Source organism: Haliotis asinina, chromosome 4 (assembly GCF_037392515.1).
Source record: "Haliotis asinina isolate JCU_RB_2024 chromosome 4, JCU_Hal_asi_v2, whole genome shotgun sequence".
Lineage (NCBI taxonomy): Eukaryota > Metazoa > Mollusca > Gastropoda > Lepetellida > Haliotidae > Haliotis > Haliotis asinina.
In genome coordinates, this window is record NC_090283.1 from 37,787,313 (window position 1) to 37,805,903 (window position 18,591).

At 43.0% G+C, this 18,591-nt stretch overlaps 1 protein-coding gene across 2 annotated transcripts; it reads right to left on the minus strand.

Moving 5' to 3' along the window:
* Positions 1 to 1,179: 1,179 nt before the first annotated feature.
* Positions 1,180 to 16,872, minus strand: LOC137281534 (uncharacterized). 2 transcript variants are annotated; one of them, XM_067812820.1, is made up of 4 exons: positions 16,738 to 16,872; positions 7,187 to 7,269; positions 4,511 to 4,715; positions 1,180 to 2,678 (listed from the first exon to the last, which is right to left on the minus strand). In XM_067812820.1, the coding sequence occupies exons 1-4, from the start codon at positions 16,847 to 16,849 to the stop codon at positions 2,086 to 2,088; spliced, it is 993 nt and encodes a 330-aa protein (XP_067668921.1). In that variant the 5' UTR covers positions 16,850 to 16,872; the 3' UTR covers positions 1,180 to 2,085. The 2 variants fall into 2 exon arrangements, with proteins under 2 accessions (XP_067668921.1, XP_067668922.1); XM_067812821.1 differs by lacking the exon at positions 16,738 to 16,872 and adding an exon at positions 9,300 to 9,417 and having other exon boundaries at positions 1,185 to 2,678.
* Positions 16,873 to 18,591: the final 1,719 nt, after the last annotated feature.

The window sequence follows — 18,591 nt, forward strand, 5'->3', positions numbered from 1 at the left end:
TTGTTTTGCCGGTAAATTTAAAGTAGCAAGTTTCTTAACATGCCCAATAAACATGTACAAAAGCTACTTGGAAGAGTCGCTTTTCCCACCTTGCAGTAGACACAGGGCACCCTGAAGTCACGCACAACCAGGTGCTCACCAGGTGGCGTCATGTGGTAGTTCCACCCCACCAGGTGGCGCATTGTGGTACTGTCACACGACCAGGTGGCGACATGTGGTACTTCCTCACCACCAGGTGGCGACACGTGGTACTTCCTTACCACCAGGTGGTCACATGTGGTACTTCCTCACCACCAGGTGGCGACATGTGGTACTTCCTCACCACCAGGTGGCGACATGTGGTACTTCCTCACCACCAGGTGGCGACATGTAGCAGTGCCACACCACCAGGTGGCGACATGTGGTACTTCCTCACCACTAGGTTACGATATGTGGTAGTGCCACGCCATCACTGGGCGAGACGTGGTACTTCCTCACCACCAGGTGGCGACATGTAGTAGTGACACACCACTAGGTGGCTCCATGGGGTAGTGCCACACAACCTGGTATTTTCACATCCGCATATTGGTGTTGTGACCCACCATATAACCGTATCCACCGACTGGCTTTGTCATCCTCTTCAAGTCACTGGGTCCGTGCTGCCTCATGGTCTGCCAATAAATAACAACAGTGTCAGCTCCGGGGTGGGGTTCTTCCCATCGTCGTGACGTCCCCCGGCGCTCTTCTCAACATGATCTCCATGTCATGTCATCTACTCAGCGTGTCATTTTCATGTCATGCTCTCATTGCTTAGTCGTGATATCATGACATGTCTGACTGACTGACTGAAGTCACCACAGATACCAGCAATGTCTATAGGCAGCACCGAACAGCCGTATGAGGGCATGCGAGGACCTGGAGCAGTTTACATTGTTGTCGACAACCGTGCATGGTGACAGAGACGGAAAACACGAGGTCCTAGACATTCAGTTTGTGGTTAGGGTATTAGGGCAATTTTGGTCACATGTTTATTCATTTCGGATGTTGAGCGCTTGTATTACCTCAGTGTGCCTAAGTGTTGTTGTCATGATGTTGGTCTCTCAGATGATGGTGTTAATGTGACCGATGATGGTGTTATCAGGATGTTGTTGTGCCTGATCATTGTTTGTATCAAGATATGTGTTGTTATCACTCGGACAATGTTCTTTTACTTATATATTCAATAATACTTTATTCATGACAGTAAATAAATAAATTAGGATTTACCCAGCCGGAAACACTGGAGACATTCATTGTATACCGCATAAACAACGGTATAGAATAACGTGACCTCGCGGCCAGGCAGTCGAGCTTTGAAACAATTACCAATAACGCAGATGAGCTTGTGGTGAATAACGCGCAAGTGGAAGACAAGTGTGATAACTGTACACAATATGGCCATGCACATATCTAACAATGTGCCTAATTACGTCAATACCTAGGATTTGGTACAAACAATCATAGTTTCATATAAATCGATAAGATGTACCGTTTGATGTCCACCCTGTGCAACCCTCTGTTTGCGCCATTAGTGATGGCTTGCCAACCCGCGAGCTGCGGCCCCCATCACTGCCCTGCTGTACTGCCAGACAGGGGTTGACAGGGAATTGTGTCTGGTGCACTCGCTGATGACGCATATGTACTTGGAAACAATGTCACATATAACAGGTCACACATGAATCACACATCCAGTCGTAACACACGTCTTTGGTTTGGTAACTAAATTGTTCATTTTCACTCACATTCACATGCAAAACTTCCATTTGTTCAGTTCCCAACTGGAAGTGTTTTGATTTCACAGTTGACCAGGCACCTTATGTGTCCCTTTTTCAGGGGTGACACACGGTAGGGGGAGATGTCCAAGGGTTAAGCGGTTCCTGTGACTTATGGATATCACTCCCGCCGTACCCGTCCAACATGGCAAAAACAAGCGTCTGTGGCTATTACAAGAACACAACCCTGAGAGATGAACCTACACCTTTAAACCTGGCATGTTTGACAAGAAGGCAGTTGGTCACCAGAAACATGCGAAGCACCGGGATTTATGCATTGAGCTGACTGGAATCTTCACGTTTGAACTGATGATATTTTTCCGCTGGAGGACGGTATCATCTTTAATATTTCAAGAGCTTCGTTGTATGTCGGGGGCGGGGTTGTGACATTCGGATCATAGTAACTGAATAAATCGTGCGGTGAAATATGCATTCCTCGGAATCGTCTGGGCTGAGGCGATGTCTCAGCCTCGATGTCTACCCTGTCCATTGCTGGGTTATGCACACCCGATGACATGATTGGACGGTCTTCTATGATCTCACCGGAGATGGTTGAAATAGACAAATCTGATTGGCTTTCCACACTAGAAATAGACACACGGCTGTGAGGGTTCCTGCTGTCATCCAGGAGGCCCGTAGTACTGTCGTATCTCTCTAACATTCCAGCTTCTCCGAACAGTTGCTCGTACGTGGGTGGTGGCTCCAGGTAACGTGAGGGGGTCGTGCTGTCTGCATTGGTCGTACCCGACGACGCGTTTTCCTGTCTGAGACGCTCTGCCTTTGCCCTCTTCAACTGGACAATCAGCACACAGATGAGCGGCACGATGACAGAGAGACCGGCAGCCATTGCGATGAACCCTCCATCGTACACTGGGACGTCATTGTCATCTGGAACACACGTTTAGGATCGCCCGATTACATATGTGCATCTTGAGTCAACACTTCCGTAGGAATTTTCCTTATATTTTTCAGTATTTTCAAAATATGATTGCCTTTGTATTTCAAATATCTTTGTCAGTATGGATGAAAATAAACACCTACATTACCTAATAGCATGTAAATTTCTGTAGAACACATATGACACACTAAATTTGTAACACGTAAACGTGCAGATTCATGTAAATGCTAGATGGCGTTACTGACAACAGGTCGGACATAAACCAGGATCACTCTGTGAATGCCTTCAGAACTAATTCCGCTCACACGAACGACAAAGCGGCCTACAGACTCCGGCACAGGATGAGTAGCTGCTGCATCTTCTAACTTAACACTAGTAACAAGGCCGTAAGGCACGCGACTGAGTTGAGGTGAGCTCTCGGTTTGACGTGATCACAAAGACATATATTAAGGTGACCTCGGAACCAGTAATGTAGCATGATGTATAGCCTAAATGGTTGCGTGGAACATTGGTAAAACATGAACATCTACTTCTCAGATGCGTGACCCCCAAAGTCTGACAATCTCACTAGCTGTGTGTGATCACGTCTGTCCTGCACTGTCAACATCTTCCGTGTAGTCACGCTGCTCAACGTGTAATATACATGGTTGATGTGTAACGTGATTGTTGTGCAGGTTTCCATGTCGGACACATCCGTACACTGAGGGAGGGTGCATGTATCTACTTCATCAAAACGCGCCGGGCGCCCACGCATCTCTTTCACCAACCTCTCAGTAATTGGAGTGACACTCTGGTTTTATCATGACCAGGAATACTTTCTGTGACCCAGTAATTATATCAACATGCGCAATCCATATTCATATTCAAAGACTGATTTTCATGTAATTATGGTCTGAGTATTTAGCTCTTTCCACCATATACTTTACATCAGCTTTCCACTTGAGACAGATTACTTTTTACTTTCCGTGTTTTCAAGTTTTTGTACCCTGTGACACCTCCCCAGGACCTAGATTTTCGAAGCTCACTTAGCGCTAAGATAGTCGTAAGTGCCATACATTAACATCAACTTACGACTATCTTAACGCTAACTGAGCTTGGAAAATCTAGGCCCTGCACATACCCCTACTAAGTCAGGATGGATCATTGGAACAGACTCATTGGTGAGACATACTCCAGCGTCAATCAGCCCACAGAAAACACATTCTAATCTACTATTATGCATCACGCAAACACGCACCTGCCGTTATCTATGTCCGTCTCTGCACACAGTACTTGAACTTGTACAAATGTCTTGATCGAGGATCTAATTTACTCGTTACAATTCTCGTTTTCTATCTAACATTTTATAGCAACTATTCAGCGCCATTAGTATACTGTACATCTCACACTAAAGTCGGCCACGTGTAAGTATACGAATTGTGACTATAAAACCCACTTTTCCTGGTCCTAAAAGAACAATAAATCGTATATTCCGCATTATTGATCGTAGTTGCCATGACAACAGTTGCCACAGATGTTCGACATTGTAATAAAATTCTCAATGCCGACAGTCTGTGCTTGTTCCTGGTGATATTTTTGCTGTGGTTGATTGCAGTCGTATCGTTACATTTTGCATGCATGTCGATAAGGCGTAGGCTCCGGTTACAGACAGCCCTGGCATGTGCAGCCAAAGTCCATCAGTTATTTACCCTATTCACATCGGGAAATGTTTCAGTGAAACAAAACGGAATGCAGGAAATGGTTAGATGAACTTGAGTTCTCTCTTATAGGCAATGTTGTAATCCCAATACCACCGTGGGTGCTTTCTGCTGACATGCCTCACCTTGACATAAGTAGCGGATCTCATAGTCACTACAGAAGACTGTCCCCGGCTGGTCCCGGTCTCGACACACCAGGCCAGTGGCGTTACAGGGAACGTGAAGGATGTTGCCGGAGAACGTCCATCTGTTCTTGAAGGTGAAGGCCGTCCCCACCGCTCGACATTCTGCCTCTGCTACTGATCCGCTCGGACACAGGGTCCCGTATGTCTATGGAGAAATACACTCATTATAGATAATCATATAGTTTTGCACCTTACAATGTAAAGGTGCCAGGTAACACACATATGAACAATAAATTTAAATCATCTCGGGCAGCTGTCGGGACAGGACGAGGTACGTACTGCCTAAGATGGAGTTTAGCAGTTTTATACAGTGTATACATAGTAGACCTGGGCCCTTATTCTTGAAACGTTCTTAGCCCTAAGAATTCTCACCTTTGGTCGTAGCCAGTGTGTTAAGAATAGGTTTAAGAGGTCAGTAAGGCTACGAACGTTTCGAGATTAGCTACCCTGATTCTCGCATCTGCATATTATCACGACGTCAACACCATTAAAGCATACAATTTATTTATCTTATTTATCTTGCAAGTAAATGTCGCCTTCTGATTGGCTGAGCGATCTTCTGTTGTTTTCAGTGTACCCTGTTTACATGGGGTACATTGCCAACGCAACTTTTTTTTTCTATCTCGAATAACACTAAATGATGCATGGAAATTACCGATGCTTAGAGAATGGAAACTATGCAAGGGAGATAACTCTATATATGTTTTTTTTTCTTGTGTCCGCAAAATCTAGTGATGGCTACGAAAACATTTGACTCTCTTCAAAATATATTTTGACAAAACGTTCAAATGTAGTCCCTGTGAATATTAAGAAGGGGAAATTACATCGCATCGACTTTACTAAGAGAATACTTGCGGGAAACAACAAGATGCAAGATTCGAATCGTTTGATTCACATAGGTTGGCTGACGTGTACGATCCGACACCAATGCTTCAAACAGTTCAAAATTAACTTTGAGGTGTTCGTTAAGATCTGTAGCCTTCGGGCTGAGGGAACATAAACAAACATCGAGGGTACCTCAACCCCTGGTCCTCAAGGGACCAGTTAAGAACTTGTAGTGTCCAGCGTCATGAAGGCACGGTAAAGCATCGTCAATAGTGGCGTGGTGTAAGCCTTATTCCGGACTGTGCATCGTCATGTGTATTACCAAGATAAATATAGGTGAATACAAATACTGGTTCGTATTTAAAACACAATCAGTGTGGAATTGCATCTGAGCGCAGACAGTTAAGCAGGCTGGTCAGAACATGTCACATGTACACGTCACAATTGCACAAACTACACGCCACTATCGATGTGTTCGTCATGATAGACAGCTAAATGACTTGACGTCTTGATTGATAAAGTGGGGTGCTCATAATATTAACTTCTTGCTAAACCAGCGATTATATGCCGCCTTGAGTGCGTTGAAAACATTCAAATAATGCACACCAGACAAAACAGAGAAGATTCGTAGTGAAATATTTGACAAAATGTGAGGAGCATGAGCTGGCTGCCGCGAAGAGGTTGTTCTGTGTATCTATATGAAGTTACCGTCTTGAAGTCAATGTCACATAAGTAAACCAGCATTTACAACGTGGCCGACATCCCAGTGACACGCGTCCACGCTGATGTGTACAACACGTTGTCAGGTTCATTGTACCAGCTGAAGGTGTCAAAGAGCTGTCGTGACATTATTACTGCATTTTCGAAAGTTTATACGTGTTTCGGTCATGTCGCTTACAAGTAAACGATGTGAAAGACGTAGTCAACAATACGGGCTACCGCCTGTCATGGGAAACATGCCGGTCACGATGTCCGTCTGACACCCAAACAATATGTGTGCATCTCGACACGTGACACATGGGGAAACATCAACTTAATATTGCTTTTAACTAAGTAATGTCCCAAGAATAGCAACATGCCACGTCTGGCAGGACTTGTACCGAGGTGTTACAGGATGGAATTCCATCTTACAGAATAATTTGACACTCAAATTTAAAATAGTTCGGTAAACCAACAACAACGAAATCCGCCCACCAGGAAATATCGGGCCCGATAAGCATGCACTCCACAGCTGCACCTCCAGGGGTGGCATGTGATTGCACAATCCCACGTCATGTACATGCAACGACACTCGTATATAACAGCACACCAACAAGTCGCCGGGAGTCCGACTGTTAGTCCTAATTGTCTTCATAACAAGCATATTAATCACACAAAGACTCGCGACATTTAGCATGAAACCATGATGTAAAATACTATTTGAATTCATGCGTATCTCAATGTTAGCGTCATGTCTACATCTCTCTGTGTGGCCGAGTACAACCCACACACGACGACACACCACGATATGAGTATGCCGCATTCAGTGACACGCCACCGCACATGGTATACACAATAACTGAACACGTAATGACACACCACCGTACATGGTATACACAATAACTGAACACGTAATGACACACCACCGTACATGGTATACACAATAACTGAACACGTAATAACACACCACCGTACATGGTATACACAATAACTGAACACGTAAGGACACACCCCGACACACACAATGACACACCATGTTACACGTTACACACAATGAGTATGGTACACAGAATCGCACACCACTGTGCTCACCTGTTTCACTTTGCTGATTGTCTCCTCCTCGGTGCCGTCGTAGGGCGTGTCTGTGTTGAACCATTCCGTCCATGTAGACTGGCCTGCAACATACAAAAGGAACCATGGTTAGGTGAAATATTTGCCTTAATTTTAGTCACTGCTAAGCCAAGCTACGTGCAGCCACACACCAAGAACTCCTTTGAGAGGCATTTGAAAGTTGGAGTAGTAACGACGGATGACAATATATGGATGAACAACTTCTATATTGCTATGAGAGCAATACGTCGCTCTCATATCAATAAAGGCGATGTTCATCCATAGACATTGTATTGTCATCCTTCCTCACATACCAGGAAGATGTTGCGGGGTTCCTTGTTACGAATTCAGAGTCATGTGCACCGCACAAATTGTAGCTGTGTAGTTATCACAGGACGTGACAGGACCAGTCACTAACACTCGTAATAACAGCGTAGTTCCTCTTTGACGACCAAGCCATCTCACTAGAGGTACGGCCGTCATAACACACGCAATTCTGGGTCTTTCATAATAAACATACGTAATAACAATAGTGTAAGAAAAACAAATACGTTATCACACAGGTTATGACGTTTATACAACACCATCAATCATCATACCTCTATCGGTTTTAAGATATACTCAGTCTAATCAGTGTTAACGTATACCCAGCCTAATCTGTGTTAACGTATACCTAGCCTAATAAGTGTTAACATATACCCAGTCTAATCACTGTTAACCTATACCTCGCCTAATCAGAGCTAACATATACCCAGCCTAATCAGAGCTAACATATACCCAGTCTAATCACTGTTAACGTATACCCAGCCTTATCAGCGCTAACGTATATCTAGCCTAATCAGTGTTAACGTGTACCCGGCCCACTCAGTGCTAACATACATCCCGCCTAATCAGTGTTAAAGTACGCCGAGCCAAATCGATGTTATACTATACTAATCTCAGTGACGGTGTTATTTTGGGTCATTCACATTATAGTCCTATTCTAAGCTTAGTGACATTGTTATCTGGGGTTGTTCGCGTTGTTATCCTACTCTAAGCGCAGTAACACTGTTATCCAGGGTCGTTCACATTGTCACTGCACACGAAGCTCAGTAACACTGTTATCTAGGGTCGTTCACATTGCCACTGCACACGAAGCTCAGTAAGACTGTTATCCAGGGTCGTTCACATTGCCACTGCACACGAAGCTCAGTAACACTGTTATCCAGGGTCGTTCACATTGTCACTGCACACGAAGCTCAGTAAGACTGTTATCTAGGGTTGTTCACATTGTCACTGCACACGAAGCTCAGTAAGACTGTTATCTAGGGTTGTTCACATTGATATTCTACACTAAGCTCAGTAACGCGGTTATCTGAGGTCGTTCACATCGCTATGCCCTACTATTAGTACTAAACTAACATTGTTATCCTACTCAAAGCTCCATTACAATATTACATTATCACTACACCCAAGCACTAATAAATTCAGCCTTGTTTTCAGGCAGATATTGGAGGCTGGACGGTGATGCTCAGGAATGACGGTAGTGATGCACTCAGTGAGTATTGCCACAGGAACCCCTGCAGCTGCTGAAACCGGCACTACACATCACTAAGTAGACGCATGTTGCGCTTATATCAGTGTAGCTTTTTTGACAGTCACGTCTCACTGGACGTTACAGACCTTCCTCTAGAGCAGTGTAACATCTGTGGAAATATACACACCACAATACACTGGTTAGAGGACCCCTGGGCCGACTAGTGAGAGGGTGGCGCAATTCGGGGACGTCATTGTGACACTTGGGCTGAAGCTTGCTTTACGGTCGTCGTTACACTCTTTTGCTGTTAGAACAGGGTAGAAGTCTTCATCGTTTTCACTTATGTGTATATACTTAGCTTGGATACTGCTGATAATCCTGCCATCACAATAATGTCACATTCAATGATTACCACCAATACTACCAATAATTAACGCGAAACATGATACAGTTTTTGTGATAAAAATGGGAACCTGCTTCTCAGAAGCTATCTGTGCATCCATACGAGTGAATTATGACGTAACAATAGATGACCATACGTCAGTATTGCGGTACGTGAAGCAAATTGTAAGACCATACCTGCAGGAGTTGCGTTCATATCGTTTGTCGGCTTCTCTAGTCACATACACCTAGATGCAGTATATTATATATCCAGCACGGCTGTGACGGTGCTCAATCCCCGGGTGTTGGTGGGTCTGAATCACGTATACAGTCGCAAGCCCTATACGGTTAAGGGGTTACTAGAGCGTGTAACATGGGTCTGTAACAACCCGGGGCTGAACGATCCACAGCTGACCTACCTCTTCCGCGTCAGACTCGCATCTTTAACTGTGATTAATCAGTGAGTTATTTAGTGATGCCGGGGGATGAAGATAAAGATTTGATTGACACCATGCCAGGAAGTGATTTATGGAAGGGGCAAGTTTTGTCGATATACCTGCATTGTGACTATTCATGTCTAATCACGTGTCAGAACCTCAACTAATATCTGACTGTGGAATGGGGTTGGTGTACTACAGCTGGAGGCACTAGTCTATTTGTAGGCCCACGGTTCCCGGTTTATTGTTAACGTAATTATTAAGTCTTATATAGAGATAACATGGGCACTCCCCGAAGTGCTGTTCACACTAGCGCTACAGGTAGCCGTCGGTGAGCACTGTCCAGGTTGACACTTCACCTATAACAAGACACTTAATCCACCGTACTTCTTATAGACCCTGCTGACCCAGAATAAGACTTCAAAGATTGGAACTAAAGGCATGGTGTGATGTAAGTTGTATCATCGTCGCGTCTCAAATGTACGCGGAAATGGACAGGCTTTCAGAAACTAAAACAAACCAAAATGTTGAACTACTGAACTGCTTAACTGTTGGATATACACACTTTTTAAATACCAGATTATGATTTATTTTCGAATCGAATAGATATAATGAAATGTAAAGACTAAAGTGTTTCAGTCGATGGTGTGATGGATGTGACCATACATCGGTCATCAAGTCGTTGTGCACGTAGTTGAGATACAAGACATCGCTGATCAAGTCATATCGTTATGTAGTTGAAATACAAGACTTGTTTGATTGGCATTATTAGAAGACATCTATATGGCCTCATTTGAAAAGCAAGCCCTCAGCACTTCGACCATCAAACCTACTTGCTGGTACAGAAAGGTTGACGACACCTTTGTCATCCTACGTCAAGACCAAGACCCAGCTACCCTCCTGCAACACCTCAACCAACAGCACCCCCGCGTCCAGTTCACCTTAGAAACAGAAACAAATGGTCAGCTTCCCTTTCTAGATGTCCTTGTAACCAGAGCCCCAGACAACAAGATAGAAACCAGTGTCTGCAGAAAGCCAACCTACTCTGACCAATACATTCATTTCGACTCCAACCATCCCCTGAAAACCAAAACTGGGATCATCTGTACCCTCACCAGACGGGCCATAAACCTCTCCTCCAACAGTCCCAGTGCAGAAATAGAACACCTCCGCCATGTTTTCACCAAGTTCAACCACTACCCACCAAAGTTAGTTGATAAAATCATCCGATCCACGCTCCACCCAACAAGAAAAGAGGCCACCAACAAACCTGAACCAGCACCTATCCGCATCGCTTTACCCTTCATTGGAAAAACCTCCTACCACATCAGCCGTCTCCTAAAGCAACAAGCAGGCATTGAAACCTACTTTACCAGCTCTACATCGCTGAAAACCCTGCTCAAAGCGAATGGCAGGAACACCTCTAAACAACAACAGCTACCGAAAGGTGTCGTCTACAAAATCAACTGCGAGGGTGGCGAGCCATATGTAGGTGAAACCTCCCTACCCATAAACATCAGAATCAAAGAACACTAATCATCTACAACCAAATCAGATCGGAAATCTGCTATATCCGACCACATCATCAAATGTCCCAATCACAGAATAATTTGGGACAATGTAGAGATATTATCCAAAAACCACAAGGACTTCACCCAAAGAAAACTGGCAGAAGCAGTTCAAATCAGGAGACATACGCCCTCAATCAACAGAGCTCACCAGCTACCATTACTAATTACCCTATCAGCCATGTATACATTGTTACAGCTACAGCCACTATTGGCTTCCTCTTATTGTCTCATCATTACTACCATCCATTGTTGTTGTTAATCTCCCGCCTTTGATTCACACCTACATGTTGTTAATATTATATCCCTGTCCATGTATATAAGTCTGTTCTGTGATGTATAACTCCACTATTGCTTGACAACGGTATAAGGATCCATACCGAAACGTCGCATCATATGTAATAAAGAAGTTGTTATCCATAAAGGATCTTACCCTCTTATGAGATACTAGACATCGCTGATCAAGTCATATCGTTATGTAGTTGAAATACAAGATGAGTGATCATGTCATATCACTATGTAGTTGAAATACAAGATGTGAGTGATGAAGTTATATCGTTATGCAGTTAAGACACAAGACATCAGTGATCAAGTCATATGTTATGTAGTTGAGATACAAGACATCAGTGATCAAGTCATATCATTATGTAGTTAATATACAAGACATCAGTGATCAAGTCATATCGTTATGCAGTTAAGACACAAGACATCAGTGATCAAGTCATATCGTTATGTAGTTAAAACACAAGACATCAGTGATCAAGTCATATCGTTATGTAGTTAAGATACAGGACATCAGTGATCAAGTCATATCATTATGTAGTTGATATACAAGACATCAGTGATCAAGTCATATCATTATGTAGTTGATATACAAGACAGTGATCAAGTCATATCGTTATGCAGTTAAGACACAAGACATCAGTGATCAAGTCATATCGTTATGCAGTTAAAACACAAGACATCAGTGATCAAGTCATATCGTTATGTAGTTAAGATACAGGACATCAGTGATCAAGTCATATCATTATGTAGTTAAGATACAGGACATCAGTGATCAAGTCATATCATTATGTAGTTAAGATACAAGACATCGCTGATCAATACAAGATATGAGTGATCAAGTTATATCGTTATATAGTTGAGATACAAGACATAGAGGTATTACAGTTGGGCTGGCAGCCAAATAAACATCTCTTGTGTTTGTTTTTAAGACGCGTGTCTTGTTATTGGTTCGTTATTTGACAATATTGAATATTTGATAAAACCCGCCTGTCCCGTGTCTGTGTGCACTACACTGCGGTACATATTGACAGCAATCACTACAGAACACATATCATACTGGTTTCAGTCAAAGCTAAGCTTATGATACGAAAACTAAACTGGCCTGCTGACAGTTGAATTGCATGTCTGTACCCTGAAACGAAGTCATGTGAAGACAGTGAACACATATATCGAATGACGAAAACGGAAAACAGAAGAAGAGACTATGTTTAAATGTGAAAAGAATATTTAAGTCAACAAGTGACTTGATACTGTTGATATATTCCTGAGGGGAGAAACGTCTACATAATGAGATAAACATGATTCTGGGGGGTAAATTAAAAAAAGTTAGCTGTTTTGCTTGCTTCTCTCTCCGACCCTGCCTGGAAAACATAGGCAAACGCGAAAACTAGGTATGTGAAGCCGGAAGGTTTAGTGGAAAGTCAGCTTTATTCATCTGGCTGTAATTGATGTATACATAAAAAAACATAATAACAGAATATGATAGATGTTATTAATCTTGCCCTAGGGCACTAGTCATACGTAGGGATACCCGATACGTTGTCGTTCTGTTGTATAACAAATATTGGCAGCAGGTTCACATCTTGTCAGCCAGACAATAGCTTTTTCATTAGACAATGTTGATTGCCTCTACACTGTCTGACCTCATATAAAGCCATGTGTGCCAATGAAACACACGTTCCCGGTGTCTCTAGTTAAAGATGCGCTGCCCAAACATTGACTGTTGGGAGGTGATAACACACTTACACCGCAGTGAAGGTTAGCTGCTGACATTGAACTTGAGACAGGTTTCATGTGTGGATGTGACAACACGTGCGGTGAGAGCTAACAAACATCAGTCTGTACCACTGGGGTCATGCAGCTAGATCGGCCACAGGAATGAGGCCCCCGCGTGAACATAACACTGACCCTTGTATAGCCAGATGATCTGTGCGTGAACAATGTAACACACCTGTAGGGCTGAACCACCGAGTCACAAAACTAACAATTTATATCAGTATTTGTAAGTATGTCGCAACAATATCTTGTTACCAAATTATGCAGAGTATACTTATGTAGTGCTACAGTAGCCATATTCCGAGTCTACACAGAGTGCCAAGAGAGTCAAGCCTGTCATGCACCAAGTGCATTTACATACAAGTACAGCATGCATGAACAAAACATACACAGCGTTGCTCCAAGGTAAATTCATATAGTTTGGCACCAGGTACACACCGAGCATACTCACAGTGCTGCTCCGTGATATACGCTCTTCACAAAAAGAGGCGTTTTCAGCAGTCCAAATGAAATTAATCATTTCGTTACCAAATGTACGACGTAAACTACAGATAAAAACTGTCCAGATTGAATGACCACTGGCCGTTTGGAAGCAGGGAGTCCCAAACTGCTGTTGCATGACACTTCCACAGAACCACATCTCGATTATGGCTTCGATATATGGCTACCCGCTTCAATTCGGCCAAGATAGTCCCAGAAGTGGAAGGTCAAGAATGAACACTCCTGCTCTGGACGGTTTCATTTGGGAGTTTCACCGACGACACCGATTTGCTACAGCAAAAGATACTCTATGTATGTGACAATACAGTGTACACTGAACCTGTCACAAATGCACACACTTCGTCCGTGACTATGTACACTACGTCTGTGACAACATACGTTGTACGTCTGTGAGAATGTACACTTTGCGAGTGACAGAGTACATCCCCAAGGTACCAATGAAACGTGTTTATATACTGTTAGTGTTCATTAAGTCTTCTGTTAATCAACTGCAGTTGTAAGGCGAAACTGGTAGCGCATTTCGCCTGGTAGACCAGTGTAAGTGTGTGGTCAGATCGCTAGAAATAGTCTTGTACCTATGTGTAACAATATAATCAACATCTGTCACCTGCAAATACCTTACTCCTCTTTAACCCCCAGGCTAAGTTAAGGCCGGGGAAGGGTAAGCTATACGTATGCCTCTACTTGAAGGCAACCCGTCCATCAGTCCACGTGCACTTATACTGGAGGTCTTTCAAGGAAAACAGTATATAGGCATCACAAGGATAAGCTCGACATATTATAACGTGCGTGTTGACGTCCGTGACCTTCAGAATACGGTTTGTCCCGGTATGGCCTAAAGTTGGTAATGAATGGCGCAATGACCATTAACAGAGTTCCTGCCTGAAACACGACTGTCTGTTCGTGTCGCATGCTTGGGTTCGTACATCATCTTTGATCGTTGTTTAATGCCGCACTCAACAATTCTTCAACAATAGCCGTATATGACATTCACGGAGTCACACACCTGTTTATCGATGCATTGCACCGTCTGACACCAGGTTACAACTGAAGGCTGACACGGTGGTTGATGGCAGGAAATCTTATGAACACAAACAGTTGTAACTACACGGCTGTATATCTATCATAGGATAAACCCCCACACAAGGGGTGTTCTGGGCAGGAGATCCGAGAGGTGTGGACTAAACAGTCACAGTGACAGGAACCACACGGGAATTATTTGTCGGCAGTGTCAGGAAGCTAGTGTCGCAGAGTCAGCCTCAACATGCACAGGACACGCATCTGAGAACCTACCTTTGTTTAACCTGTCCCCAAAACACCAGATTTACAACATCCTGGTTACATGTGTCAGACAGGCAACACCACTTTGACGTGAAGTCTATTGTGCAATCTCTTCCTGGTACCCTCTTTTCCACTACACAGTCCTACTTTCAATAAACTGTTGTTGTTCTTTATATCCAGATATCACTTCTGGCCAGACTACTTTTCTTCTAAGGAACAGACCATTGCTATGTAACACTTTCATTTTCTTTGCTTCCCATCTTCTTTGAAAGGCGCCCATTTTACTAGTGATGTGCTGTGCCTGCGTGTGTGTTCGTGAGGCAGGGCCTGTCTAGGTAACGTAGTACGAAGGCCAGTTAAAATATAGCGATCTAGTGTGACAGTCGTTCGTTTGTCGCCAACAACCCGTGAAATGTTATTGATTGTCACTAAATCACTTCAGTTAACACTCTCTCCCTCAAGTGGGAAAGTGTGTCACGGTATGAAGTCATCAACTGTCCTTATGCCTTGATCAATACCTGATTGCCCCTGGGACTGATGAACGATTGACTTGTCCACATACCCTAGGTTAAGAGGCCCGACCTCGGTACAATGTATGCCGCAGACTCCCACCATGGATACCTAGATGCCACTTATATTAACTCTGTATTAAAACAAATCAAATTTTCAGATCCTGCGGTTATCTCTTAATTCATCGGTTAATTCATTCTCTCAGTCTTGCGTCAAAGTATAAGCCAGTAATCTAGACTTACTCCCTCGATAATCCGATGTATTATGTGTCCACTGAAGTACACTCCAGATCAAATACACGAGGTAATCGAGGTTGACTTGACATGGCACAGTTGTCTTGCTAACCATTATTACAATCTTAACGTGTCAGTATTCAAACGAATATCACTTGCGGGTTAAGTGACCTTCCCTTGGGTCAGCCCGGACATGAAACATGTTTATATATCTATACTTTTCCGTCCCTTCTGTCTCCAGTCCCCGAACTATACTGTTTTCCCTTCCGATGACCCGGGGCCCTGTCTGCCATACAGCAGCTCTTCGTGATGGAAGTCTAGATTTTCGGAAAGTCATACCACGCTGTCCCGTTTTCAGTTTCAGTTAATCATTTGTTTCTTTGAAAATAATAGAGTTAGACAAAACGTCTATTTCCATTGCTGCATAGCGCCTGAACGCTGGGTTCATGACCTCTCCCCACATAACGATGCTTCACAAAGCGATTAAAGGTTATATAGCAACCCTAATTCTGTACTGTAAACGCAATGGGGCTCCATAATCGCAGCATTAAACGCTGTTTTAAATGTTAATGCTTTAATTTTGGTATTGAGATAATGTGGCGGACAGGGCATGGCGTCCGTATTCGATCATTGGGGAGGTTTGGAAACAGAATACAGTAACGTTGAACGTTAAAAGTGACAATCGATGTGCGTCGATCCACTCAGAGGCGTGGAAAAGCGGGATGTAGCGTGGACCACTCACGTAATCAATGTATATCGTTTATGTCACGCTCATGTCCATCGCCCAAAATACAGCCTTATTGCTGACAACACTGGGGCAATATGTAAATATGTTCATTTCAATATTCCATAACTAACAGTGGAAACAGATGGCCTGTACAGCTGAACGTAGAAGACAAAGAGAAACAATTAGCGCTGTCCAAGGACGCTGACGAAGAACTATTGACGTATTGGCTGTTAAATGGGGTGAAAATGTGAGAACATCGATGGAGCAGAACTAACTCATGATCAAGTGATAGAAAAAGCATGTATGATGATGTTTTACCTGCAACTAATGCCATCTCCAGAACATATCCCACTATCCAGATGTACATCACAGCGCTACAACCTGTCATCACGTTGCCGGTCACGACACACTGAGAGGAATTCCCTGACATGTGAGGTATCAGCCTCGCTCTAAGCTTGTATTGATTGTGACGTCAGAGTTGTTTCCACAAATAGACACAGTACGTTAAGAAGATCTGAGGGTAGGATTACATCTACTGGGAATTGTCCGAACTTTCTGGACTAGACTAGTCATGATGAGGTGGTGATTTGTGGTGATGTTTTGTTTTTCAGGGCTTCCGGGAATTACGCGTGTTTCTGGATCACAACGCTTCTTGACATGCCTTACGAGTGCATTCTACATTGATAGATCCCGTGCACTTCAGGTGTGTTTTAATGTGATCGTCGGGGTTTTTTGTCTCAAAATTACAATGTGTTTCATGAAATACAGACAAGATAATTTTACCAGACTAAGAAATGAAGCAGTGTCTGTAAATGTTTTATATGCTGCAGACATGTTCTAATATACAGGGTTATTTTTAAGTGTGTGTAATAGGCGATTATATGGCTCTCTATGTGGAAATACAAAAAGTCTAACACTCATTTTTTGTAAGTTTTATGTCACACAGTCTAGAGTAGTATAGGACACTCAACAATGTGACAGTAGTATGGCTGCGGTGTGCAAGTAATCGACAGAGCCTAGTGATTGACATCACGAGCAATTATGTGTACATTTGGGACAAGTCAAAACATTGAATATACAACAGTCTCGTTTCCTGTTGTCTGGGTTCGGTCCAAATGCTTATCATACTAAAATAATCAGTCCAGAATTCTGAAAACAGTTCATTCATCTAGCAATATCAATATTAATTAGTACTATTTCATACATGTAATCGCTTGTATATTGCAGCACAAAGCTCCACATCATCCTTGCAAACACGTGCAGCGTGCTTGTTTGGACACCTAGTCTGCTTTGACAGGTGGAAATCTCAAAACGAGGCTCGGACGCTAGAAAATTTTTGCGGTCTTGTGCGTAGATCATATTATATCAATCACATTGTACGTTTCAAAAATACACTTAATGAGCGCAAAAACACGTAAGTGTAACCAGCTGAGCCAGATAAACTGTAAATCATTGTACTCTTAAACAGTGTGACGTCTTATTTACCGACATGCTGCCTAAACCTCGTCATAAAATATAGAAACGCGATTTGTTTAAAGTTTGAAATTAAAACTCGTTTGAAAGCAGGAATTTTCGATATATTTATATTGTAACTTTTGCTAAATAGACACATGCAACATTGCTGGTTTGACGTTACTCTGTGGGGAACAGTAACTATAACTAAATAGACACATATAGCATTGCTGGTATGACGTTACTCTATATGCGGGGAACAGTAACTATAGCTAAACAGACACATATAACACTGCTGGTATGACGTTACTCTATGTGTGGGGAACAGTAACTATAACTAAATAGACACATATAACATTGCTGGTATGACGTTACTCTATATGCGGGGAACAGTAACTATAGCTAAACAGACACATATAACACTGCTGGTATGACGTTACTCTGTGTGTGGGGAACAGTAACTATAACTAAATAGACACATATAACATTGCTGGTATGACGTTACTCTATATGTGGGGAACAGTAACTATAGCTAAACAGACACATATAACACTGCTGGTATGACGTTACTCTGTGTGTGGGGAACAGTGGCTATAGCTAAATAGACATATAACGTTGCTGGTATGACCTTACTCTGTCTGAGGAACAGTAGCTATAGCTAAATAGACACATAACATTGCTGGTATGACGTTAATCTGTCTGTGAGGAACAGTAACTATA

Excerpts from the sequence above, each read along its gene's own strand:
- LOC137281534 (XM_067812820.1), bottom strand. The coding sequence starts at position 16,849 with ATGTCAGGGAATTCCTCTCAGTGTGTCGTGACCGGCAACGTGATGACA. Across the intron at positions 7,270-16,737 it reads GGAGATGGCATTAGTTGCAG|GCCAGTCTACATGGACGGAA; the intron begins GTAAAACATCAT and ends TGTATGTTGCAG. Across the intron at positions 2,679-4,510 it reads GATCCGCTACTTATGTCAAG|ATGACAATGACGTCCCAGTG; the intron begins GTGAGGCATGTC and ends CGTGTGTTCCAG.